Consider the following 26036-nt stretch of genomic DNA (forward strand, 5'->3'; position numbering starts at 1 on the left):
CGGTGATGCTTTCCACGGTACAGAAGAGGATGCTGGCTGGATTAGGTGGTATGAACAATCAGGAGAGGTTAAACAAACTTGGGTCGTTTTCTCTGGAGAGTCGGCGACTGATAAAAGTTCATAAGATTATAAGATGGATAGGTTAGACAGTTCAAATCTTCTTTCCCCCAACGTAGGAATGTCAAATAATGAGATCATAGGGTAAGGGTGAAAGGTGAAATATTTAAGGAGTGCATGCAGGGGAACTTCACTCAGAGGGTGGTGATATTGTGGAATGAGCCGCCAGCGGAAGTGGTAGATCCGTTTTCAATTTCAACATTTAAGAGGAGTTTGGATGGGTACCTGAGTGGGGGGATGGAGGGCTCTGGTCCAGATGCAGGACGGCGGGCCGAGGCAGAATAATGGCTCGGCATGGATTAGATGGGCTGAAGGGCCTGATTCTCTGCTGTAGTGTTCTATGACTAACAGATATGAAATTAAAGTGAGAGGGAAACATTCATAACGGATGGGGGGCGGGTGAAGTTTGCGTTTCCACAGAGAGTGCTGCTGGGTGTTGGGTGGTGGGCGCCCGGAACGGGCTGTCAGTGGTGGGGGGCGGGGGAGGGGGGAATCAGATACGATTGTGGCGTTTAGGAGGATTTCAGATGCGTGAATATGAGGAAGTGGGGAGATATGGATCACGTACAGGCAGAAGAAATTAGTTTAATTTGGCATCATGTTCAGCACAACCTTCGTTAGCCGAATGGCCTATTCCTATGCTGTACTGCTCTGTCGCTGTAGACGCTTCTTCACAACCATCACCATCTGCAATAGTCTGTACAGATCGGAGGATCATAAGATATAGGAGCAGAATCAGGGCATTCGGCCCATCGAATTTGCTCCGCCATTCCAACATGGCTGATTTATTATCCATCAACCCCATTCTCCTGCTTCTCTCCATAACCTTTGACATCCTGATTAATTAAGAACCTATCAACCTCCGCTTTAATTACACCTAATGACTTGGCCTCCACAACCTAACCTAGCTCTGAACTCCAGAGAGTACAGACCTAGAGCCATCAAACTCTCCTCAAAAACACCTCAATATACAATAAAATCTTAAAAAAATAGCGTTTCTGGTTGATTTCCTCTCCGACACCTGGTTTGTTTTCGTAGGTTCAGAGACCCGGAACTGAGTCAATATTGGAAAAGGATAGGGTGAGACACGCGAATCTGTTTGCGGAGATTGTCAGCTGCGGAAAAGTGCGGCCACTTCAAACCTCCATGGAAACGAGGCAGATCAGCGCGACGAGAACGAGAGTTTTATTAAAATGAGATGGAGTTTGATAAGAGTTTAATTCTTCGTTGAAGCCGAGCGATCGGGTTTGGAGATTTTATTACCGAGACGCGTCTCTCTGACAATGTTAAATTGCCGTTTTAATTAAACCATCCAGCTAGTCTCAGTCTTTCAGGAAATTGCTCCGTGATCACTGTTCTGTGCTCTGATATCCATACTGTTGCTTCGCAACTCTACCCCAGCCTTACATTTCACGCCAGGTCGGGAGGGGAGGTGAATCACTAGATTTTTTTAATTTATCAAAAGCTTGCCCATGATGTTTTGCAAACCGCTTTTGAACCCAGACTCGCAATGAAACAAGCAGCCAACTGCGGACCGGGGCTCAACCGTGCCGGATATAATCTGATGTTAAACATGTACCTGCCAGGTACAGGCCCTTTTATCATCCCCCTCTTAACACTTGTCTTGTAACCCCTCGCTTCAGCCCAGCGGTTTACCCCCTCGTTTTATCTTTAACTCAGATTGTCTGCCTCAACTCTTCCTCCCGCGATTTTCCCCTCCCTGCTTCGCTTTCTCACCCAGACCCGGTCTGTGTTCTGTCTACTTTTCCAGTCTAATCCACTTCAAATTCGGTCTGTACTGTCTCCTTCCCTTCACCCTGACTAGTTTTTCAGTCAAAATTCTCTCTCTCTAACTCAATCTGTTTCTCTTTTTACAGCGTCGCTTTCCTTCTCTCTCTCCCTCTCTCCCGGTTCCCCGGAATCTCTCTTTCTCTCTCGGTCTGTTTCCCTCTCCTCTCTTCAAAGCACTCCTCCCTCACCATCCCTGGGACAATTGCCCCCCCCCCCGTTTGTCGTTCGGCCAGCTCTTTCGCGTTCTTGGCCCTCCTTTATTCCTTTTCGGTTGCCTTTTTCTCTGCCTCCCGTCGGTGTTGATGTTCCTACTCTCGCTCCTTTAAAGTCTTCGCTGAATAATTCTTTGTTTCATTTAGTCCTTATCTTGGATTCTTCTCCAGTATTCTCGTTCTCTCTCATGCTATTCGACTCCCTGTTCCGCTCTCTCTGACTCTCCGCTACATTCCCCATAACCAGCACTGTCCCACCTTACTGTCTCTCTCTCGCTCTCTCTCTCTCTGCTACTGTGTACTTTATTCCTCGTCCACTTTCTCGCTGTCTCGAAATTCCTTCCTCTTCTGCTCTCCATAAATTCCTTAGTTTCTTTTCTCCTCTCCCCAGCTCTCTTCCTTCAATCCTTCCTCCGCTGAATCTACCCCTGTCTCCCCTCTCCCGCCCGCTCAGCCGTTTTATAAAGTTAAAGGCTCCTGGTGTCGGAAGTGAGTTTGCCGTCTTTTCCTGAACGTGTTTCCTGGATTCGGGAAAGGCGAGTTCCAGAGATAGAAAGTCAGGGAAGTTTTAATGTATGTGTGTGCGTGTGTGTGTGTCTGAGAAAGAGAGAGAGAGACCAGCAGAAAAAGAGAGCAGTAAAAATTGGATGTGGCGGAAGAGATGTAGAGCGAGAGAAAGGGACAAAAGGAAAACAATCTGAAAGCGACAGAAAATGGATTTATAGAAAGTTAAGAAAAAGAGGATCGGAAATATTACAGTAGAGAGCGCGAGAGAGAATTATTGTAAGACAAGTTGGTATAATGTTGGACTATGTTGGTAATATTACAAGTACATCATTTCCAGGACATTGAAAAGTTCGTAGAATCATACTGCTACAAGGCAGATCTTAGCTTTATGAATCCGATGCTCCCTGCGGTATCTGTCTGATTTCCATCTCTTTGCAGACGCAGCCCATGACAACCTCCTTAAGGACGGCAAGCAAGGAACGTGGGGAGCGCTGAGTCCCGGCGTACAAAAAGGCAAGGGTTTCAGATCCATTCAAGGGCTAGGAGAGTGTGGGCCTATCCCATTAGATGGGTGCGTATGAGTGAGAGTGAGTACACTCTCCTGTGTGTATGGATATTAGTGAGTACTCTGTCCTGTGGGTATGGGTATGAATGGGTATTCTCTCCTGTAGATATGGGCATGAGTGGGTACTGCCTCCTGTGAGTATGAGTATGAGTGAGTACTCTATCCTATGGGTGTGGCTATGACTGGGTACTCTCATGGATATAGATATGAGTGAGTACTCTCTCCTGTGGGTATGTATATGAGTGGGTGTTCTTTCCTTTGGGTATGGGTATGAATGAGTACTAACCCCTATGGGTATGTGTAAGTGTGTGTGTAACTCTCTTGTGGATATAGGTATGACTGGATACTCTTTCCTGTGGGTATAGGAATGAGTGAGTACTCTGTCCTGTGGGTATGGGTATGAGTGGGTACTCTGATGGGCATGGGTATGAGTGGGTATCCTCTCCTGTGGGTGTGAGTATGAGTGGGTACTCCTGTGAGTATGGGTATGGGTGGGTACTCTCTCCTGTTGATATGTGTATGAGTGGGCACTCTGGTGGGAATGAGTATGAGTGGGTATTCGGGTACACTGCCCAGTGGGTATGAGTATGAGTGAGTACTTTCTCCTGTGGGTATGCATATGAGTGGGTACTCTGGTGGGAATGAGTATGAATGGGTACTGTCTCCTGTGGGTATGTGTATTAGTTGGTACTCTGGTGGGTCAGGGTATGAGTTGGTACTCTCTCCCATGGGTAAGGGTATGTGTGAGTACTCTCTCTTGTGGGTAATGGTATGAGTGGGTACTGTTTCTTGTGGGTATGGGTATGAGTCAGTACTCTGGTGGGTTTGGGTATGCGTGGGTCCTCTCTCCTCTGTGTATGGGTATGAGTGGGTACTCACTCCTGTAGTTATGGGTATGAGCGGGTACTCTAGTGAGTATTGGTATGAGTGGGTATTCTCTCCTTTAGGTATGGGTATGAGTGGGTACTCTCTCTTGTGGGTATTGGTATGAATGGTACTCTCTCCAGTGGGTATGCATATGAGTGGGTACTCTGGTGGGCTCGTGTATTAGTGGGTACTCTCTCCTGTGGGCATATGTATTAGTGGGTAGTCTGTCCTGGGGGTATGTGTATGAGTGGGTACTATCTCTTGTGGGTATGAGTATGATTGGGTATTCTGTCCTGTGGATATTTGTAATGAGTGGGTACTCCTGTGGGTATGGGTATGAGTGGGTACTCTCTCCTTTGGTTATGGGTATGAGTGAGTACTCTATTCTCTGGGTATAGTATGAGTTTGTCATCTGGTGGGCATGGGTATGAGTAGGTACTCTCTTCCTTGGGTATGGGTATGAGTGGATACTCTGGTGGGCATGGGAATGAGTGGGTACACTCTCTTGTGAGTATGTGAATTTGTGGGCACTCTTTCCTGTGGGTACGGGTATGACTGCATGTTCTTACCTGTGGATATGGGTATGAATGTCTACTCACCCCTGTGGGTATGAGTATAAGTGTGTATAGTCTCCTGAGGATAGAGGCATGAGTGTGTTCTCTCTCCTGAGGATATCTGTATCAGTGGGTACTCTCTCCTGTGGTTATGGTATGAGTGGGTAATCTCTCCTGTGGGTATGGGTATGGATGGTACTTACTCCTGTGGTTATGGGTATGAGTGGGTACTCTGGTGCATATTGGTATGTGCGTATTCTCTCCTTTGTGTATGGGTATCAGCAGGTACTCTCTCCTGTGGGTATGTGTATGAGTGGGTACTCTCTCCTGTGGGTACATGTATGAGTGGGTACTCTGGTGGGCTTGTGTATTAGTGAGTACTCTCTCCTATGGGCATATGTATTAGAGGGTATTCTGTCCTGTGGGTATTTGTAATGAATGGGTACTCTCTCCTGTGGGTACAGGTATGAGTGGGTGTTCTTACCTGTGGGTATGGGTATGAATGTGTACTCACCCCTGTGGGTATGAGTATAAGTGTATACAGTCTCCTAAGGATAGAGGTATGAGTGTGTTCTCTCTCCTGAGGACATCTGTATTAATGGGTGCTCTCTCCTGTGGTTATGATATGAGTGGGTAATCCCCCCTGTGGGTATGAGTATGACTGGGTGCTCGCTCCTGTGGGTAATGGTATGAGTGGGTACTCACCCCTGTGGGTATAGCTTTGAGTGTGTACTCTCTCCTGTGGGTATGGGTATTAGTGGGTACAATGTCCTGTGGGTATATGAGTGGGTACTTTCTACTGTGGGAATGGGTGTGAATGGGTACTCTCCCCTGAGGGTATGGGCATGAGTGTTTACTCTCTGCTGTGCATATGGGTATGAGTGGGTATTCTGCTGGTCATGAGTATGAGTGGGTATTCTCTCCTGTGGGTATGGGCATAAGTGGGTACTCTGGTGGATATGGGTCTGACTAGGTACTCTCTCGTGTGGGTTTGGGTATGAATGTGTACACTCTCCTCTGGGTATGGGTATGACTGGGTACTCTCCACTTTGGTTATGGTATGAGTTGGTACTCTTTCTTGTGGTCATGGGTATGAGTAGGTACTCCGGTGGGTACTCTCTTCTGTGGATATGTGTGAGCAGGTACTCGGGTAGCCATGGGTATGAGTGTGTATCCCTTCCTCTGGGTATGGGTGTGAGTGAGTACTCTCTCTTGTAGATATTGGTATGACTGGGCACTCTCTCCGGTGGGTATGTATATGAATGGGTCCTCACCCTTGTGGGTATAAGATTGATTGGGTATTCTTCCCTGTGGGTATGGTTATGAGTGGGTACTCTCTCCTGTGCATATAGGTATGAGTGAGTACTCTCTCCTCTCGGTATTGGTCTGAGTGGGTACTCTCTCTTGTGGATATTGGTATGACTGGGTACTCTCTCCAGTGGGCATGGGTATGAATGGGTACTCACCCCTGTATGTAATGGTATGAGTTTGTACATTCCCCTGTGGGTATGGGCATGAGTGGATCCTCCCTCCTGTGCGTATGGATATGGGTGGGTACTCTCTCTGTAGGTGTGAGTATGAATGTGTACTCTCTCCTGTGGGTATAGGTATGGGTGGGTACACTCTCTGGTGGGTACAAATATGAGTGGACAACGCCGCTGCCCCCTGCTCTGTCATTTGTCTTGGGAGACTTCATGAAGTGGTAATTTGTTTAATTTGCCTCTTGTGTTGCCCAGTTGCTTAATATTGAATGAATGAAATGAATTGAATTGAATTGAATTGACTTTATTTCTTACATCCTTCACATATAAGGGGAGTAAAAATATTTGTCTAAATGTGCAATGTGCAATCATAGTAATATATAATAATTTATAATAAATAGAGCAGTCAATGTAATATAGAGTACACTCAAATGAGTGTGAGTTAATCAGCCTGATGGCCAGGTGGAAGAAGCTGTCCCGGAGCCTGTTGATCCTGGCTTTTATGCTGTGGTACTGTTTCCAGATGGTAGCAGCTGGAACAGTTTGTGGTTGGGGTGACTCGGGTCCCCAGTGATTCTTCGGGCCCTTTTTACCCACCTGTCTGTGTAAATGTCCTGAATCATGGGAAGTTCACAACTGTTGATGCACTGGGCTGTCCGTACCACTCCCTGCAGAGTCCTGTGATTAAGGGAGGTACAGTTCCCATAACAGGCAGTGATGCAGCCAGTCAGGATGCTCTCAATTGTGCCCCTGTAGAAACTTCTTAGGATTTGGGAGCCATACCGAACTTTTTCAACCATCTGAGGTGAAATAGGCGCTGTTGTGCCTTTTTCACCACACAGCTGGTGTGTGCAGACCACGTGAGGTTCTCGGTGATGTGGATGCCGAAGAACTTAAAGCTGTTTACCCTCTCAACCCCAAATCCATTGATGTCAGTAGGGGTTAGCCTGTCTCCATTCCTCCTGTAATCCACAACCAGCTCCTTTGTTTTTGTGACATTGAGGGAGAGGTTGTTTCCTTGACACCACTGTGTCAGAGAGATGACTTCTACCCTGTAGGTCACCTTGTTATTGTTTGAGATTAGGCCAATCAATGTAGAATCATTGGCAAATTTAATTAGCAGATTAGAGCTGTGGGTGGCAACGCAGTCATGGGTATACAGAGAGTAAATGAAGGGTCTTAGTACACAGCCCTGAGGGGCTCCTGTCTTGAGAGTCAGAGGGGTGGAGGTGAGGGAGCCCATTCTCACCACCTGCCGGCGATCTGACAGGAAGTCCAGGATCCGGCTGCACAAGGCAGTGTCAAGGCCGAGGTCTCTGAGCTTCTTGTTGCACCTGGAGGGAATTAATGGTGTAGAATGCTGAACTGTAGTCCAAGAACAGCATTCTCACATAAGCATCCTTCTTCTCCAGATGTGTAAAGATGGTATGTAGAGCTGTAACTATTGTGTCACCTGTCAATCAGTTGTGTCTGTAGGTGAATTGTGGGAGGTCCAGTTTGGGTTGTGGCATGCTGCAGATGTAATCCTTGAGCAGCCTCTCGAAGCATTTGCTTATAATTTCCTCTGAAGGTTTGCTGTTTCTCAGACTCAGAATCAGAATTATTTTCATTGACCTATATGGTGAGAATTTTGATTCACAGCAGCAGTACAGTGCAAAGACTCAAAAATACCACATATTTCACAATAAATAGTAGAAGAAGCAAGAATAAGAAGTAGAATTCACTGGTTCACGGGGCGATCAGAAATTTGATGGTGAAGTTGTTCCTGAATCATCGTGTGGGTTTTCAGGATCCTGTTCTTCCTCTCCAATGATAGTAATGAGAAGAGGGTGATGAGCATCCTTGATGATGGAACTTGCCTTTTTGAAGCACCTCTCTCTCTCGCTAAGTCACTAAAGCCTAACTATCCACAATCCCAGATTATGTGTTGCTTTATAAAACCATGGGGGTAGTAGCAGTAAGAGTTGGCTGGAGAAAGGTTTTGAGCTGATTGTCATGTGCATCAGTATGGTAAGACACAGGTTCAATGGAAAAACTTGCTTGTGGCAGCATCATAGGGATATATTTACAGACAGCACACAGAACATTAATTATAAATAAATGAGACCCACTGCATCTCGCGTGGCAGAGATGGGTTAGTTCAGAGAACATGCTGGTACCAATACAATGGAACAAAATCTTCACGTTCACAATTCCCTTGTACTAGAGTCCCTTTCTACTACAAAAGGAGATGTTGGAAAAACTTAGGCTGTTTTTTCTTTAGAGCAGCGGAGGTTGGTCACAGACCTGATAGAAGATTATAAAATAATGAGAAGCATAGAGAGAATCAACAGCCAGTTCAAGGGAAATATTCATGCAGGCATTGTTTTACATATTGTACTGAGTGCTTGTATTATACATTGTACAGAGTGCCTGTTTTACACTGACTACTGAGTGGCTGCTTTAAACAGAGTACTGAGTACTTGTTTTACACATTGACTGATTGCCCGTTTTGCATATTGTACTGAGTAGATGTACAATGGACAATCAGTACAACGTGCAAAACAGGCAATCAGTACAACGTGTGAAACAGGCACTCAGTACAACGTGTAAAACAGGCACTCATATTGTACTAAGTGCCTGTTCTACACATTGTACTGATTGCCTGTTTTGCACATTGTGCTGATTGCCTGTTTTACACATTGTACTGGGTGCCTGTTTTGCACATTGTACTCAGTGCCTGTTTTGCACATCATGCTGATTGTCTGTTTTACACGTTGTACTGAGTGCCTGTTTTACATTTTGTACTGAGTGCCTGTTTTACACGTTATACTGAGTGCCTGTTCTACACATTGTACTGATTGCCTGTTTGGCACATTGTACTGAGTGCCTGTTTTACACATTGTACTCAGTGCCTGTTTTGCACATTGTGCTGATTGCCTGTTTTACACGTTGTACTGAGTGCCTGTTTTGCATATTGTACTGATTGCCTGTTTTACACTTTGTACTGATTGCCTGTGTTGCACAGACTACTGAGTTCCTGTTTTACACGTTGTACTGAGTGCCTGTTTTACAAGTTGTGCTGATTTCTTGTTTTGCACATTGTACAGAGTGCCTGTTTTACATACTGTACTGAGTATCTGTTCTACACGTCGCACTGATTGCCTGTTTTACATGTTGTACTGAGTGCCTGTTTTACAGGTTGTACTGATTGCCTGTTTTGCATATTGTACTGATTGCCTGTTTTACACATTGTACTGAGTGCCTGTTTTACACATCGTACTGATTGCCTGTGTTGCACAGACTACTGAGTGCCTGTTTTACACATTGTACTGAGTGCCTGTTCTACACATTGTACTGATTGCCTGTTCTACACATTGTACTGAGTGCCTGTTTTACACATTGTATTGATTGCCTGATTTACACATTGTACTGAGTGCCTGTTCTACACATTGTACTGATTGCCTGTTCTACACATTGTACTGAGTGCCTGTTCTACACATTGTACTGATTGCCTGTTCTACACATTGTACTGAGTGCCTGTTTTACACATTGTATTGATTGCCTGTTCTACACATTGTACTGAGTGCCTGTTTTACACATTGTATTGATTGCCTGATTTACACATTATACTGAGTGCCTGTTTACACATTGTACTGAGTGCCTGTTTTACATGTTGTACTGAGTATCTGTTTTACACATTGCACTGAGTGCTTGTTTTGCACATTGTACTGATTGCCTGTTTTATACATTGTACTGAGTGCCTGTTTTACATATTGTACTGAGTGCCTGTTTTATACAATGTACTGATTGCCTGTTTTGCACAGAGTACTGAGTGCCTGTTTTACATCTTGTACTGAGTGCCTGTTCTACACATTGTACTGATTGCCTGTTTTGAACATTGTGCTGATTGCCTGTTTTACACATTGTACTGAGTGCCTGTTTTGCATTGTACTGATTGCCTGTTTTGCATATTGTACTGATTGCCTGTTTTACACATTGTACTGAGTGCCTGTTTTACACATCGTACTGATTGCCTGTGTTGCACAGACTACTGAGTGCCTGTTTTACACATTGTACTGAGTGCCTGTTCTACACATTGTACTGATTGCCTGTTCTACACATTGTACTGAGTGCCTGTTTTACACATTGTATTGATTGCCTGATTTACACATTATACTGAGTGCCTGTTTTGCATATTGTACTGATTGCCTGTTCTACATATTGTAGTGAGTGTCTGTTTTGCACATTGTACTGATTGCCTGTGTTGCACAGACTACTGAGTGCCTGTTCTACATATTGTATGGATTGCCTCTTTTACACATTGTTCTGAGTGCCTGTTTTACACGTTGTACTGAGTGCCTGTTTTACACATTGTACTGATTGCCTGTTTTGCACATTGTACTGAGTGCCTGTTTTACATATTGTACTGATTGCCTGTTCTACACATTGTACTGAATGCCTGTTTTGCATTGTACTGATTGCCTGTTTTACAAATTGTACTGCTTGCCTGTTTTACACATTGTACTGATTGCCTGTTTTACACATTGTACTGATTGCCTGTTTTACAAATTGTACTGATTGCCAGTTTTACACGTTGTACTGAATGCCTGTTTTACCAATTGTTCTGATTGCCAGTTTTACACGTTGTACTGAGTGCTTGTTTTACACGTTGTACTGAGTGCCTGTTTTGCACATTGTACTGATTTCCTGTTTTACACATTGTACTGATTGCCTGTTTTACACATTGTACTCAGTGCCTGTTTTACACATAGTACCTAGTTCCTGTTTTGCACATTGTACTGATTACCTGTTTTACACATTGTACTGATTGCCTGTTTTGCACATTGTACTGAGTGCCTGTTTTACACATTGTACTGAGCACCTGTTTTACACATTGTACTGAATGCCTGCTTTGCACATTGTACTGAGTGCCTGTTTTACACGTTGTACTGAGTGCCTGTTTTACAGATTATACTGATTGCCTGTTTTGCACATTGTACTGATTGCCTGTTTTAAACATTGTATGGATTGCCTGTTCTACACATTGTACTGAGTGCTTGTTTTGCAGATTGTACTGATTGCCTGTTTTACACATTGTACTTATTGCCGTTTTACACATTGTGCTCAGTGCCTGTTTTCTACATTGTACTGAGTGCCTGTTTTACACATTGTACTGATTGCCTGTTTTACACATTGTACTGATTGCCTGTATTGCACATTGTACTGATTGCCTGTTTTAAACATTGTACGGATTGCCTGTTCTACACATTGTACTGATTGCCTGTTTTACACATTGTACTGAGTGCCTGTTTTACACATTGTACTGATTCCTTGTTTGCACAGAGTACTGATTGCCTGTTTTACACATTGTACTGAGTGTCTGTTCTGCACATTGTACTGTGTGCCTGTTTTACACATTGTACTGAGTGCCTGTTTTACACATTGCACTGATTGCCTGCTTTGCACATTGTACTGATTGCCTGTTTTGCACTTCATACTGATTGCCTGTCTTGCACATTGTACTGATTGCCTGTTTTAAACATTGTACCAATTGCTTGTTCTACACATTGTACTGAGTGCCTGGAATTAACTGCTGAAGGGGTAAGAGAAGGAGACTTTGAGAGGCATATTAGAGATTCTTAAATAAGCACATGACTATGCAGAGATTGATAGGGTATGGACATTGTGTAAGCAAAATGGGTTAGTTTAGTTTGGCATTTAATTGCTGGTTTAGTTACTTTGACACTACATCACAGCCCGTAGGATCTTTAATTGCTCTTGGTATTGGTGTTGGTTTGTTATTGTCACACTTACCCTGATACATTAAAAGCTTGTCTATCACACTGTTTATGTGGATCAGATCGTTCCACAGTGTATTGAGGCAGAAAATGTTAAAACAATAACAATGCAGAATAAAGTGTAACAGTGCAGCCAGCCCTGTGATCCGTGCGCTAGCTGCTCATACCTGAGTTGTATTGTTCCATCACAGGCAGTTGTATCGTCCTTTGCCCTAAACCTTTCCCTCTTTCAAGATGGCTCTGCAGGAGGTGGACTTATTTTGACTCCATACATAGCCTTCACATCTGAGACGGAAGGCCTTACTGAAACTGATTATGCTAAAGTTTTGTGTGGCATGGCTTTTGACATGACATGTGTGATTGGACTGCCGTCTGTTCGATGTGTCAGTGGGCAAAAACTAACTGTCATATCCAGGCACCATTGCCACCTTTTGAAGTCCCTGAGCGACAGTTTGACCATGTCAATGTGAACCTTGTTGGCTATCTTCCCCCCTCCCTGTCACCCCCAAGGTTTTACACACATCCTTACCATGGTGGGCCGTACCACCAGCTGGCCCGAGATCATCCCTTGAGTATTGATTACGGCTGCAGACGTGGCTTAGGCGTTCATCAGCTCCTGAGCTGCTCTGTCTGGCATCCCATCTGATATTTCACCTGACAGCGGTCCCCGGTTCATATCAGACCTCTGGACTGCGATGGCTCAGACCCTCGCTTTTAGGCTACATCACACCACGGCGTATCACCCACAGTCCAATGGCCTATGCGAGCAGTTTCACCACTCATTAAAGGTTGCTCTGAGGACTTCCCTGACAGATGAGTGTTGGCATGATCGTCTCCCATGGGTCCTGTTCAGAGTAGCTCCAAAAGAGGACCTGCACTTGTCTGCGGCTGAGATGGTATATGGACAGCCATTATGAATGTCAGATGATTTTATTCCTAACAGCACAACCGCCTAGTTGGCCTCTCAATGGCATTCCATCCTCAGTAAATTCAATTCCTTTGCACCTATTCCTACCTCCCATCATGGCGTATGGTTCTCTTGGGTTCCTGTTGATCCACTTTCCACCTCGTTTGTTTTCGCCCACCATGATGCACACCAACATCTCCTTAGGCACCCTTACGATGGCCATTCCACATTTTGGAATAGGGAGAAAAGACTTTTATCATTGTTAAGAGGGTTAAACCTGAATGTATTTCAGTAGATCGCCTTAAACTGGCCGCCAGGATTGGGAGGATTCTAGTACCGTTCCCTTGGTGTCACGACGTGACCATGAGTGTGTTTACACACCTCTGGATGAGCCAGTGACACCTGTTGTTCCTCCATCCATGGAACAACGGCCCCGAGCCAGGCAGCTCGTCCGAGCTCCAGACAGGCTCACAATGCTGGTTTTGGTGAATTCCGGGGGGGGTGGGGGGGGGAGGTCCTGTGTAGGGTAACATAATTGGTGGAAATGTACTGATATTGAGGAAGCTTCACTTTAAGAGGCTGGTCTGACATGATGACATAATCACGTGCGGTACCTTTACCTTGCTTTGTGTTCAGTTTTTGGAGTACAATAAATGAGTTGTTCGGGTTTTTCATAAACATAAAATGCCTCCACTGTTTTTATTTGCGAAAACCTACAGAGGAAAACTTTGAATAGGTTTGGACTTTATTCCCTAGGGCATGGGAGATTGAGGGGAGATTTGACAGAAGTATACAAAATTATGTGGGGTATAGATACAGCAAATGCAAGCAGGCTTTTTCCACTGAAGCTGGATGAGACTAGAACTAGAGGTCATGGGTTAAGGGTGAGAGGTGAAAGGGGAACTTGAGGTGAAGTTCTTCACTCAGAGGGTAGTGAGACTATGGAACAAGCTGCCAGTGGAAGTGTTGGATGTAGGTTCAGTTTTGGATAGGTACATAGATTGAAGGGATTTAGAAGACTATGGTTCAGGGTTGGGTCAATGGGACTAGGCAGATTAATAGTTTGGCATGGCATGGACTAGATGGGCCAAAAAAAGCCTGTTTCTGTGCTGTCATGTTGCATGCCTTGCTGACGTGTGTGTGTATATATGTGTATATATACATAGAAAAAATACACACACACACACACACACACATACACACACACACACACACACACACACACACCTATTGACCCTATCCTAATCACAGAACAATTTACAATGACATTAACATACTAACTGGTACATCTTTGGACTTGGGAGGAAGAGGGGGCACCCGGGGAAACTCACATGGTCATGGAGAGAACGTACAAACTCCTTACAGGTGGTGCCAGAATTGAACTTTGAACTCCAAACGGCCTGCACTGTAATCGTGTTGCGCCAACCACTAAACTTTCATGGTAAAGGGAGTGTTCATGGGTTTATGGTCCATACAGAAATCTGATGGCAGCAGGGAAGAAAGTGTTCCTAAAACACTGAGAGTGTTTTCAGGATGCTGCCCCTCCTTCCTGGTGGGGGAGAGGGAGAGGTGTTTAAAGATGGTACTGCTCTTTTGAGGCATCACCTTTTGAAGATCTTCTCGATGGAGGGGAGGCACCAGCCATGATGGAGTTTACAACCCTCTGCAGCCTCTTCCAATCCTGTGCAGAGTGCCCCATGGTAGCCAGTGATGCAAGTAGAGAGAATGCTCTCCATGGTACAACTATAGAAATTTGCTAGCAGCTTCCCTATAACCATCAGGTCCTTCAACCGACCTGCACAGTCCTCACCCTACCTCAGCAACAGAACACGACGGACCAGCTCTTGCACGACCCCGAGTGGCCTTATCCTGCTCACTCTTTAAGTATTTTATATTGGATGTATACTTTATCAGCTCTACATCACTCTGAGAGATAGTTTTGCTCAGAGGTTGATAGACTCCAGCTGACAAACGCAGCAGGTCTCAACCCTGTGCCCTGATCCTGATACAGAACACCCCCTAAGCCCTCCCTGCTGACATCCATATCACTACATACAGCATTCGGGGGTTTGCAAAAGCCAGCACAGGCACTTGTGTCAGCAGCTCCTTCAGCAACTGAAAGGTCTCTTCACATTTTGCATCCCATCTCGCTCCAAAAGGCTCTGAAGGGTTAAAATAATCTTTTCCATCCTTTCCTTTCATCCTCCCTTTCTTCCCCAAGGAAGAGTAACCATACAGAAGCTGACTTAAAGGGTGAATCACTTTAGAGTAGTCTTTCACAAATCTCCAATAGTACCCACAGAACCCAAGGAACGAGCACAAAGCGTTCACAGTCTGGGGTCTTGGCCCTGTGGTCACCACCTCTATCTTAGATGGATCCGCACCTACTCCATCCCGTGAGACTATGTACTCAGCATAGCGGACAGATGTCTTGCTAAACTGGCACGTGTTCAGGGAAAGTTTTAAGCCCTTGGCATTCAGGCGACCCAGCACCTTCAGTTGCCTTGTTTCATGTTCCTCCAAGGTGGACCCAAACACTAAGAGGTGATCGCAATAAACCAACTCCTAAGCAAGTTCATATCCCCCACTGTTTTCTCCATGACACGCTGGAAGGTCATAGGGGCTCCTGATATGCCCTGGGGCATCCTTTCAAACTGGAAGAATCCCAGTGGACTGAAAGTTTGCACAGTTCTGCAATGTATTCAAAAATGTCTTCATCCTTTGACTGGTTCCTTTTGTAAAATTGAAATCTCTCAGCTACTACCAGTGGTTTAGGGTTCAAGTGGTTTTGTAAAATTGTAACAATTTTGTTGAATGTCTTGCTTGCTGGCTTTTCAGAAGATACTAGGTTGTGTAAGAGACTGTACCCATTAAGCTAAGAAGCACTAGGGCTTCCTTTTCCTTATCCACATTGTTCGTGTTACAATACAGTTCAACCCTCTTGATATACAACTCGCATCTTCAGAAGCACTGTCAAATTTGTCAACTTTTCCAACTAAAGCTGTCGCTGCGTTATTTTCACTTTGAATTTCCTAGTTGTGCATCTTTCACCATGTACTGTGCACTGTTACTCACACATCTCTTGGTTAGCGCCCGTGATGGCTCTCTCCCTTTCCCCTCCTTGTCTCATCCTGTAACTGTTGGTGCAGTTGGTGATATCCACTGACATTCAGGTTCACACTTGTCGCCAATTTCTTGTGTCTTTGCAATGACATATCAATTTAATGAAGGCGGGAGATGGTGTATTCACATTGCAGAGAGAGAGAGAGAGAGAGAGAGAGAGAGAGTGAGAGAGAGAGAGAAAACAATCCATACTTTACACACTTGTCCTTCATGTTTCTACTTTCTAAGCTGTTTATGAATAGTTCCAATGCTACATCAGTTTATTTAGTGATCTCTGTTTTGGTGGAGGGATTCCTGTCCATTGCATTTTTCTCATACTCCTGGACACTAAACCAATTCTGCATCCCTATGAGGACCGTACGCATGTTTGCAAGGGAGGAAAGATGCTTGATTTGCTGTTGTTTACCTTACTTGTTGTGTTCTATGTTGCTCTGCCGAGCATTGTGGCCATGCTGTGTTGGTGCTGGAACGTGTGGTGACACTTGCGGGCTGCCCCCAGCACGTTGTTAGGTTGTGTTGGTTGTCAATGCAAACCACGCATTTCACTGTGTGTTTCCATGTACATTTGATCTAAATTGGAATCAGAGTCCGAATTTTCAAACTGTTTCCATCACCCTCTCAAACAGTGCCTTCCGTCTCAGAATTAACATTTCTTATACTGTTCCTCTCACCCTCCTACCAAGTATTTGACGCAAGGAGTGTTGTGAACAAAGCGGATGAGCTTAGAGCGTGGATCAGTACTTGGAGCTATGATGTGGTGGCCATTACAGAGACTTGGATGACTCAGCGACAGGAATGGTTACTACGAGTGCCGGGTTTTAGATGTTTCAGAAAGGACAGGGAGGGAGGCAAAAGAGGTGGTGGCGTGGCACTGTTGATCAGAGATAGTGTCACGGCTGCAGAAAAGCTGAACGTCATGGAGGGATTGTCTACGGAGTCTCTGGGTGGAGGTTAGGAACAGGAAGGGATCAATAACTTTACTGGGTGTGTTTTATAGGCTGCCCAATAGTAACAGGGATATCGAGGAGCAGAAAAGGAAACAGATCCTGGAAAGGTATAATAATAACAGAATTGTCATGATGGGAGATTTTAATTTCCCAAATATCGATTGGCATCTCCCTAGAGTGAGGGGTTTAGATGGGGTGGAGTTTGTTAGTTGTGTTCAGGAAGGTTTCTTGATACAACATGTAGATAAGCCTACAAGAGGAGAGACTGTACTTGATCTGGTATTGGGAAATTAATCTGGTCAAGTGTCAGATCTCTCAGTGGGAGAGCATTTTGGAGATAGTGATCATAATTCTATCTCCTTTACAATAGCATTGGAGAGAGATAGGAACAGACAAGTTAGAAAAGCGTTTAATTGGAGTAAGGGGAATTATGAGGCTATCAGGCAGGAAATTAGAAGCTTAAATTGGGAACAGATGTTCTCAGGGAAAAGTACGGAAGAAATGTAGCAAATGTTCAGGAGATATTTGTGTGGAGTTCTGCATAGGTACGTTCCAATGAGACAGGGAAGTTATGGTAGGGTACAGGAACCGTGCTGTACAAAGGCTGTAATAGATCTAGTCAAGAAGAAAAGAAAGGCTTACAAAAGTTCAAAGAGCTAGGTAATGTTAGAGATCTAGATGATTATAAGGCTAACAGGAAGGAGCTTAAAAAGGAAATTAGGAGAGCCAGAAGGGGCCATGAGAAGACCTTGGTGGGCAGGATTAAGGAAAACCCTAAGACATTCTACAAGTATGTGAAGAGCAAGAGGATAAGACACGAAAGAATAGGACCTATCAAGTGTGACAGTGGGAAAGTATGTATGGAACCGGAGGAAATAGCAGAGGTACTTAATGAATAATTTACTTCAATATTCACTATGGAAAAGGACCTTGGTGATTGTAGTGCTGACTTGCAGCAGACTGAAAAGCTCGAGCATGTACGTTTGTAGATATTAAGAAAGAGGATGTGTTGGAGCTTTTGGAAAGCATAAAGTTGGATAAGTCGCCTGGACCGGATGAGATGTACCCCAGGCTACTGTGGGAGGTGAGGGAGGAGATTGCTGAGCCTCTGGCGATGATCTTTGCATCATCAATGGGGATGGGAGAGGTTCCAGAGGATTGGAGGGTTGCGGATGTTGTTGCTTTATTCAAGAAAGGGAGTAGAGATAGCCCAGGAAATTATAGACCAGTGAGTCTTACTTCTGTGGTTGGTAAGTTGATGGAGAAGATCCTGAGAGGCAGGATTTATGAACATTTGGAGAGGCATAATATGATTGGGAATAGTCAGCATGGCTTTGTCAAGGGCAGGTTGTGCCTTAGGAGTCTGACTGAATTTTTTGAGGATGTGACTGAACACATTGATGAAGGAAGAGCAGTAGATGTAGTGTGTATGGATTTCAGCAAGTCATTTGATAAGGTACCTCATGCAAGGTTTATTGAGAAAGTAAGGAGGCATGGGATCCAAGGGGACATTGCTTTGTGGATCCAGAACTGGCTTGCCCACAGAAGGCAAAGAGTGGTTGTAGATGGGTCAGATTCTGCATGGAGGTCGGTGACCAGTGGTGTGCCTCAGGGATGTATTCTGGGACCCTTACTCTTTGTAACTTCTATAAATGACCTGGATGAGGAAGTGGAGGGATGGGTTAGTAAGTTTGCTGATGACGCAAAGGTTGGAGGTGTTGTGGATAGTGTGGAGGGCTGTCAGAGGTTACAGTGGGACATTGATAGGATGCAAAACTGGGCTGAGAAGTGGCAGATGGAGTTCAATCCAGATAAGTGTGAAGTGGTTCATTTTGGTAGGTCCAATATGATGACAGAATGTAGTATTATTGATAAGACTTTTGGCAGTTTGGAGGATCAGAGGGACCCTGGGGTCGAGTCCATAGGACGCTCAAAGCAGCTGCACAGGTTCACTCCATAGTTAAGAAGGTGTATGGTGTATTGGCCTTCATTAATCGTGGTATTGAATTTAGAAGCCGAGAGGTAATGTTGCAGCTATATAGGACTCTGGTCAGACCCACTTTGAGTACTGTGCTCAGTTCTGGTCGCCTCACTACAGGAAGGATGTGGAAGCTGTAGAAAGGGTGCAAAGGAGATTTACAAGGATGTTTCCTGGATTGGGGAGCATGCCTTATGAAAACAGGTTAAATGAACTTGGCCTTTTCTCCTTAGAGCGACGGAGGATGAGAGGAAACCTGATAGAGGTGTATAAGATGATGAGAGGCATTCATTGTGTCAGAGGCTTTTTCCCAGGGCTGAAATGGTTGCCACAAGAGGACACAGGTTTAAGGTGCTGGGGAGTAGGTACAGAGGAGATGTCAGGGGTAAGTTTTTTTTACACAGAGAGTGGTGAGTGCATGGAATGGGCTGCTGGCAACGGTGGTGGAGGGGGATGCGGTAGGGTCTTTTAAGGGACTTTTAGATAGGTACATGGAGCTTCGAAAAATAGAGGGCTATGGGTAAGCCTATAGGGACATTTTTGGTACAACTTTGTGGACCAAATGGCCTGTATTGTGCCGTAGGTTTTCTACGTTTTTATGTTTCTATCTGAAAGTCAAAGTCATATTTTAATTTATTATCATCCACAGGAGTACAGGAATGCCCAGGTGCATTGGAAAAACTTACTTGCAGTAGCATCACAGACATGCAGGCAGTTAAATCAATATCCTCTCTTTGTGGGATATTGAAATCTGCAAGGAAAAAAATACTTTCTCTACTGTTACTGAGGGCAGCGTGGCAGTGTAGCAGTTAGAGTAATGGCTTTTACAGTGCTAGAGAGCTGAGCTCACTTCCTGCCTCAGCTGGAGGATCTGCTACGTGTTAGTAGGTGAACTAGCCACATGGGTGTAACTGAGCAGTACGGGGGCGTGGGGGCAGGGGACTCATTGGGCTAGAAGGGCTTGTTTCTCTAAATAAAAGAAATAAAATCTGTGCTTTGAGAGGTAGTGTTCTGTGTGAGGAATGCAAACTCCTTGTCTCTAACTGAGTTTCTTCGGCTCTAGGGAGTGGGCAGATCCAGTTGTGGCAGTTCCTCCTGGAGCTGTTGTCTGACAGCACCAACGTCAACTGCATCGCCTGGGAAGGAACTAACGGTGAGTTCAAGCTGACTGATCCGGACGAGGTGGCCAGGCGGTGGGGCGAACGCAAGAGCAAGCCCAACATGAACTATGACAAGCTGAGCCGCGCCCTCCGCTACTACTACGACAAGAACATTATGACCAAGGTTCACGGGAAACGCTACGCCTACAAGTTCGACTTCCATGGGCTGGCACAGGTGTGCCAGCCTTCTGCAGCTGAGCATGCCCTCTACAAGCTGCAGAGTAACCTCACCCACATTCCCTTCTCTGAAATCCCCAAGCTCAACGTCACCCCCTCGGGATTCTCCTACTGGTCAGGGTCAACCCCTACCCTCTACCCAGGGCATGGGCTGCAGAGCCCGGCCCACTTCAGTCCCGTGGGTGGGTCACACCTCAGTGGCATCAGTAACATTACCAGCATCAATAACCTCAACGGCCCCTACCACTGAACGTGGTACAACTGGTGTGGGCTCCACAGATCCTGCTGTTTTCCTTTCGCACAGCAGATGTTTATCCTGATCAAATCCCGAATTGAAGAGGGAATGAAAGGAATTACAGTGTCTCTGATTAATGTCTCAATGCTGTTTGATGCACTTATCTGAGACACAGGAGAATGTACGTGTTGGGAACCGGAGCAACAAACCACCTGCTGGAGGAACTCAGCAGGTCAGGCAGCATCAGTGGGGGGAAAGGAACTGTCGACATTTCAGGGTGAAAACCTGCATCTGCACTCTACAGAGTCATAGAGTAATAGAAAAGTGCAGCACAGAAACATGCCCTTCAGCCCATCTAGTCTGTGCAAACCATTTAAACTGCCTTCTCCCATCGACCTGCATCCAGACATAGTCCTCCATACCCCTACTATCCTCGTACCTATCCAAACTTCTCTTAAATGTTGAAATCAATCTCTCCTGCACCACTTGCACTGACAGCTCATTCCACACTCTCATCGCCCTCTGAGTGAAGAAGTTTTTCCTCATATTCCCCTTAAACTTTTCACCTTTCACCCTGAACCCATGACCTCTAGTTGTAGTCCCACCCAACCTCAGCGGAAAAAGCCTGCTTTCATTTATCCTCATAATTTTGAATACCTCTATCAAATTTCCTCTCAGTCTTCTGTTCTCCAAGGAATAAAGTCCTAACCTATTCAATCAGTGCAGATGCAGAGTTTTGGCCTGAAACAACAACAGTTCCTGTCCTCCCAATGATGCTCTCCTGCCCACTGACTTTCTCCAGCAGATCCTTTGTTGCAATGCACATCCCTTTGCTTTGTTACGTTCTAAATCATAACCATTTTACCGTGTTGTTACTGAGTCCATTACAAGTGGAGACATCACAGAAATATGCATCATCTTGCCTCTTAACCTTGTACATCTCTGTCAAGGAAGATGATTTGCTAGAGCTGTACAAAATGATAAGAGGCATAGATTGAGCAGACAGTCAAGGACTTTTTCCCTGGTGGGCATGGTTAATACCGGGGACATGATTTTATGTTAATTGTGGGGACGATGCCAAATGTATTGTCTGTGTTTTACACTGTGTGGTGAGTGTGTAGACCTTCCTGCCAGGGGTGGTGGTAGAGGCAGGTACATTGAAGAGACGCTGAGACAGGAACATGGATAACAGAAAAATGGTAGGCTATGCGTAGGAGGGAAGGGTTGGATTGATCTTAGAGCAGGTTAAAGGTTGGCATAATGTCCTGGGTTGCAGGGCTGCACTGTGCTGTAGAGTTCTATGTTTTAGGCTATTCAGCCCATCATGCTGTTCCTTCACCTGTCTCTTTGTCCAAGCTATTCAGATAATCCCATCCCTTGCTTCCTGCCAATAGCCCCAATGGTAAACCAATTCTGAGCCCGGAACCTACTTCTACCGCCCTCTCAAGCAGTGTATTCTGGATTAGAATTAACATTTCCCTCTTCATTTTTTGCCAAGTATCTTAAATGTGGATCCTCTGCTCATTCATATCCCTTCCATTGGAAAGTGCTGTTTCTTATTTATTCAATAAACTTGTATAAAGAGTTTACAAGTTCCAAGAGTCAGAGTCCTAACAGCACAGAAACAGGGCTTTCAGCCCAGATGGTTCCTGCCAACCATCTAAGCCAGTCCCACTTGCCCACACCTGGCCAATATTACTCAGAAGTATTGTGTTTGGTTCTGGTCACCCCAAAATAGGAAAGATGTGGGAACTTTAGAGAGGGCGCAGAGGATGCTGCCTGGGTTAGAGAGCACGTCTTATGAGGATAGGTTGAGTGAGCTAGGGCTTTTCTCTTCAGCATGGAGGATGAGAGGTGACTTGATAGAGGTGTACAAGGTGATAAGAGGCATTGATAGCATGGACAGCCAGTGCCTTTCCCCCCAGGCAGAAATGGCTAATACTGGATGACATAATTTTAAGATGACTGGAGGAGAGTATAGGGGGTGTCAGACATAGGTTTTTTACACAGAGTGGTGGATGCATGGAACACTTGTCAGGGGTGGTGGGAGAGACAGATACAATAGGGACATTTAATAGATAGGCACATGGATGAAAGAAAAATGGAGGGTTATGTGGGAGTGATGGCTTAGATAGGAAGTCACACAAAGTGCTGGAGGAACTCAGCAAATCAGGCACATCTATGGATAAACAACTGACATTTTGGGCCGAGACCTGATGAAATGTCTCGGCCCAAAACATTGTCTGTTTATTTATAGATTCTGCCTGATCTGCTGAGTTCCTCCAGCATTTGTGTGACTTCCTCTGGCAGGACATTCCATATACTGACCACCCTCGGAGTTGAAAATTTACTCCTCAGGTTTGTATTAGAACTCCTCCTCCCTCTCATGTGAAATCTATAGCCTTTAGTTGTTCCTTACCAACACCGGGAGAAAGATTGAGAGCGTTCACTCCTCATAATTCTACACACATTGAAACCATGGAACATGGAACAGTACAGTACAGGAATAGGCCCTTTGGCCCACAATGTTGTACCAGACCAATTAAATTAGTCATCAAATGGCCAACTAAACTAATCCCCCTGCCTACAAAATGGTTCAACTGGTTCTGCTTATTATCACAGAATGTATACGGTGTACAACCTGAAATACTTGCCTTCACAGACATCCACAAAAGCAGAGGAACCCCAAAAGAATGTATGACAGAAAAATATTAGAACCCCAAAGCCCCCGCTCCCCCTCCCCCCACAAGCCTGTCTGAGCAAAAAGTGTCAGTGCCCACTACCCACCAAACAACAGCAAAGCCCCGAAAGGGAGACCATGATCTGTAGTAAAAAAAGCCTATTGTTTACCCGACGGTTTGACATGCCACAAGCTCTCTCTCACTAACTAGGGACAGAGAGGTGTCACCCATTTCACATCAACGGGGGAGACTAGTAGTGGCTGTAACGGTTTTGCAGTGCGCCGTGTCACTTTTCATTCTGAGATTCTCTGACTCAAGAATCGGCAGCAAACTCTCCCTCCGTCAAGAGAGAGAGAGAGAGCAATTGCTCGACTACAGAGGCCTCTGTCCGTACATCCGCCCCAGCGGATATGCTGATGTTCCTTCTCCCGCGATGCCTCAGTCGTCACCACCTCCCTGGGATCAGCATCTTCCGGGGCGCACCTGGAGAATGTGGGGGAATGGTCGGCCGGCAAGCTCCAGGGACGGGAACTCATCCACAGTAAAAAATCGGGGTTTGAGAGCCATTGCAGACGAGGACCTCAATAGAACCCCGGCCACCTTGAAAAGGAAAAGGAGACATTAAAGAGACGAATTTGAGCTGTTTGCACAGATGAGCTCAAAGAGGTGCAATCTTAACTCCGCCCACCAGTTAATGTCATATCCCTCCATTTATTTCATATTCATGTGCCTTTCTAAATGGCTCTTAAAAATCTCCAATATATCTGTTTTCACCACCACTCCAGGCACTCCGTCCCTCACGTCTCCTTTGAAATTACCTGCTCTCACCTTAAAAACATGCCCTCTGGTCAACCCTGGGAAAAAGATGCGACCTGTGTTTAAATCTAAGTTAAGTTTAAAATTTGTTAAATTTTCATTTATCTATTAAACCTTTTTTAGCCTTCCCCAAAGTCTCTCAATGTTTAAAAAAACATTAATTGCTCCACTATTCGGTGAGGCTATGCCTGATCTTGCTATGTCCAAACAAATTTCCATTTACGTTGATAACCAAAGACATGAACAAAACCTGTTTTAACCCTTGTGTACACAACGATCCCTGGAATCAGCCTTTATGTTTGGCTTTCCATCGCAATTTCCATATGCCTCAATGCCCATCGAGGTTAAAAAGCCTCTCCATTTCCTCCTCTGCTGTAATTGTTTTAGGTTATATTTAGAGATACAGTACAATAACAGGCCCTACCAGCCCAATGATCCCATGCCACCCAATTACACCCCTGTAACCATTAAATTGCCGACTCGCATGACTTTGGGATGTGGGAAAACCCCCATGATCAATGGGTGGATGTATAAACTTCCAGACAGTAGCAGATTTGACCCTAGGTTGCTGCTCTGTGATAGGGATACACTAATCACTACACTACCATGTCATTCCCATTGTAGTGTTACACTAATCACTACACTACCGTGTCATTCCCATTGTAGTGTTACACTAACCATTACACTACCATGTCACACCATTGTAGTGTTACACTAACCACTTATTCTTCCTATAAAACCTGCTCTGACATCCTTGATAGAACATGAAGCCTAGAATCACATGGGGCCAATATACTAGGATTTGGAGGAGACAAGCAGTAGGGGACCACTCTTTCTGGAATCCATTTCCCACCCTGAAGCAGGAGCCCAGTGTGAATGGGCAAAAGGGATTCGTTCCTGCTGTATCACTCTATTTAATTGTGCGATTTTACCCATTGTTACCCTTTAACAAGTCTCTGAAAGTTCATAAAGAAATGCACACACATGCATAAACTAACTCCTTAACAGCGGCGTCACATACAGATAAGAAAACAGAACTTTTGGCACATTAACCTCCATAAAGCAAGGGATTGAGTACAGGACTTATGATGTTAATTCTCGCCAATATCTTTGTTAAGTTTCTCTGTACTCTTACAAGTTTATTGATATGTAGCCTGTAAGTAGGTGACCAGAACTGCACACAGTACTCCAAAAAACAGTGAATGTTGTGTTCTTGGATTTTCAGAAGGCCTTTGACAAGGTGCTGCAGATAAAGCTGCTTAACAAGAGCCCATGGTATTATAGAAAAGATACTAGCATGGATAAAGCAGTGGCTGATCGGCAGGAGCAAAGAGTGAGAATAAAGGGAGCCTTTTCTGGTTGGCTTCCGACAACTAGTGGTGTTCCGCAGGGATCTGTGTTGGGGCCACTTCTTTTTATGTTACATGTCAATGATTTGGATGATGGAATTGATGGCTTTGTGGCCAAGTTTGCAGATGGTATGAAGATTGATAGATAGGCAGGTAGGGCTGAGGAAGCAGGAAGTCTGCAGAAGGACTTAAACAGATTAGGAGAATGGGCAAAGAAGTGACAGACGGAATACAGTGTCAGGAAATGTATGGTCATGCACTTTGATAGAAGGAATAAAAAAGTAGACAATTTTCTAAATGGAGAGATAATTCAAAAATCCGGGGTGCAATGGGACTTGAGAGTCCTCTGTAGGACTCCTGAAAGGTTAACTTGCAGGTTGTGTTGGTGATGAGGGAGGCAAATGTAATGTTAACATTCATTTCAAGAGGACTAGAATATAAAAGTAAGGATGTAATGTTGCGGCTTCATAACGCACTGGTAAGGCCTCACTTGGAGTATTGTGAGCAGTTTTGGGCGCCCTTATCTAAAAGAGGATGTGCTGACATTGTAGAGGATTCAGAGGAGGTTCATGAGAATGATTCCGGGAGCAGAAGGGTTAACGTATGAGGAACGTTTGATCACTCTGGGCCTGTACTTGCTGGAATTTAGAAGAATGGGTTGGGAGAATGACCTAATTCTGCTTCTGTGCCTTATGGTCCTATTGTCTAATTTGGCCTCACCAATGTACAACTTCTACATAACATCTCATTTCCTGTACGCAGTACTCTGTTTTATGATGGCTGATGTGC

At 44.9% G+C, this 26036-nt stretch overlaps 1 protein-coding gene across 1 annotated transcript; it reads left to right on the forward strand.

The window, feature by feature from the left end:
- The first annotated feature begins 1627 nt into the window (after positions 1–1627).
- On the forward strand, positions 1628–20416 carry fev (FEV transcription factor, ETS family member). Its single transcript, XM_072259730.1, has 3 exons — positions 1628–1703; positions 3066–3140; positions 19893–20416. The coding sequence occupies exons 1-3, from the start codon at positions 1628–1630 to the stop codon at positions 20414–20416; spliced, it is 675 nt and encodes a 224-aa protein (XP_072115831.1).
- The last annotated feature ends 5620 nt before the right edge of the window (positions 20417–26036 follow it).

Source organism: Mobula birostris, chromosome 6 (assembly GCF_030028105.1).
Source record: "Mobula birostris isolate sMobBir1 chromosome 6, sMobBir1.hap1, whole genome shotgun sequence".
Lineage (NCBI taxonomy): Eukaryota > Metazoa > Chordata > Chondrichthyes > Myliobatiformes > Myliobatidae > Mobula > Mobula birostris.

Coding starts and splice junctions, on each gene's coding strand:
- fev (XM_072259730.1), top strand. CDS start 1,628: ATGAAACAAGCAGCCAACTGCGGACCGGGGCTCAACCGTGCCGGATAT. Junction 1,704..3,065: donor GTTAAACATGTACCTGCCAG/GTACAGGCCCTT, acceptor ATCTCTTTGCAG/ACGCAGCCCATGACAACCTC. Junction 3,141..19,892: donor GAGTCCCGGCGTACAAAAAG/GCAAGGGTTTCA, acceptor CTTCGGCTCTAG/GGAGTGGGCAGATCCAGTTG.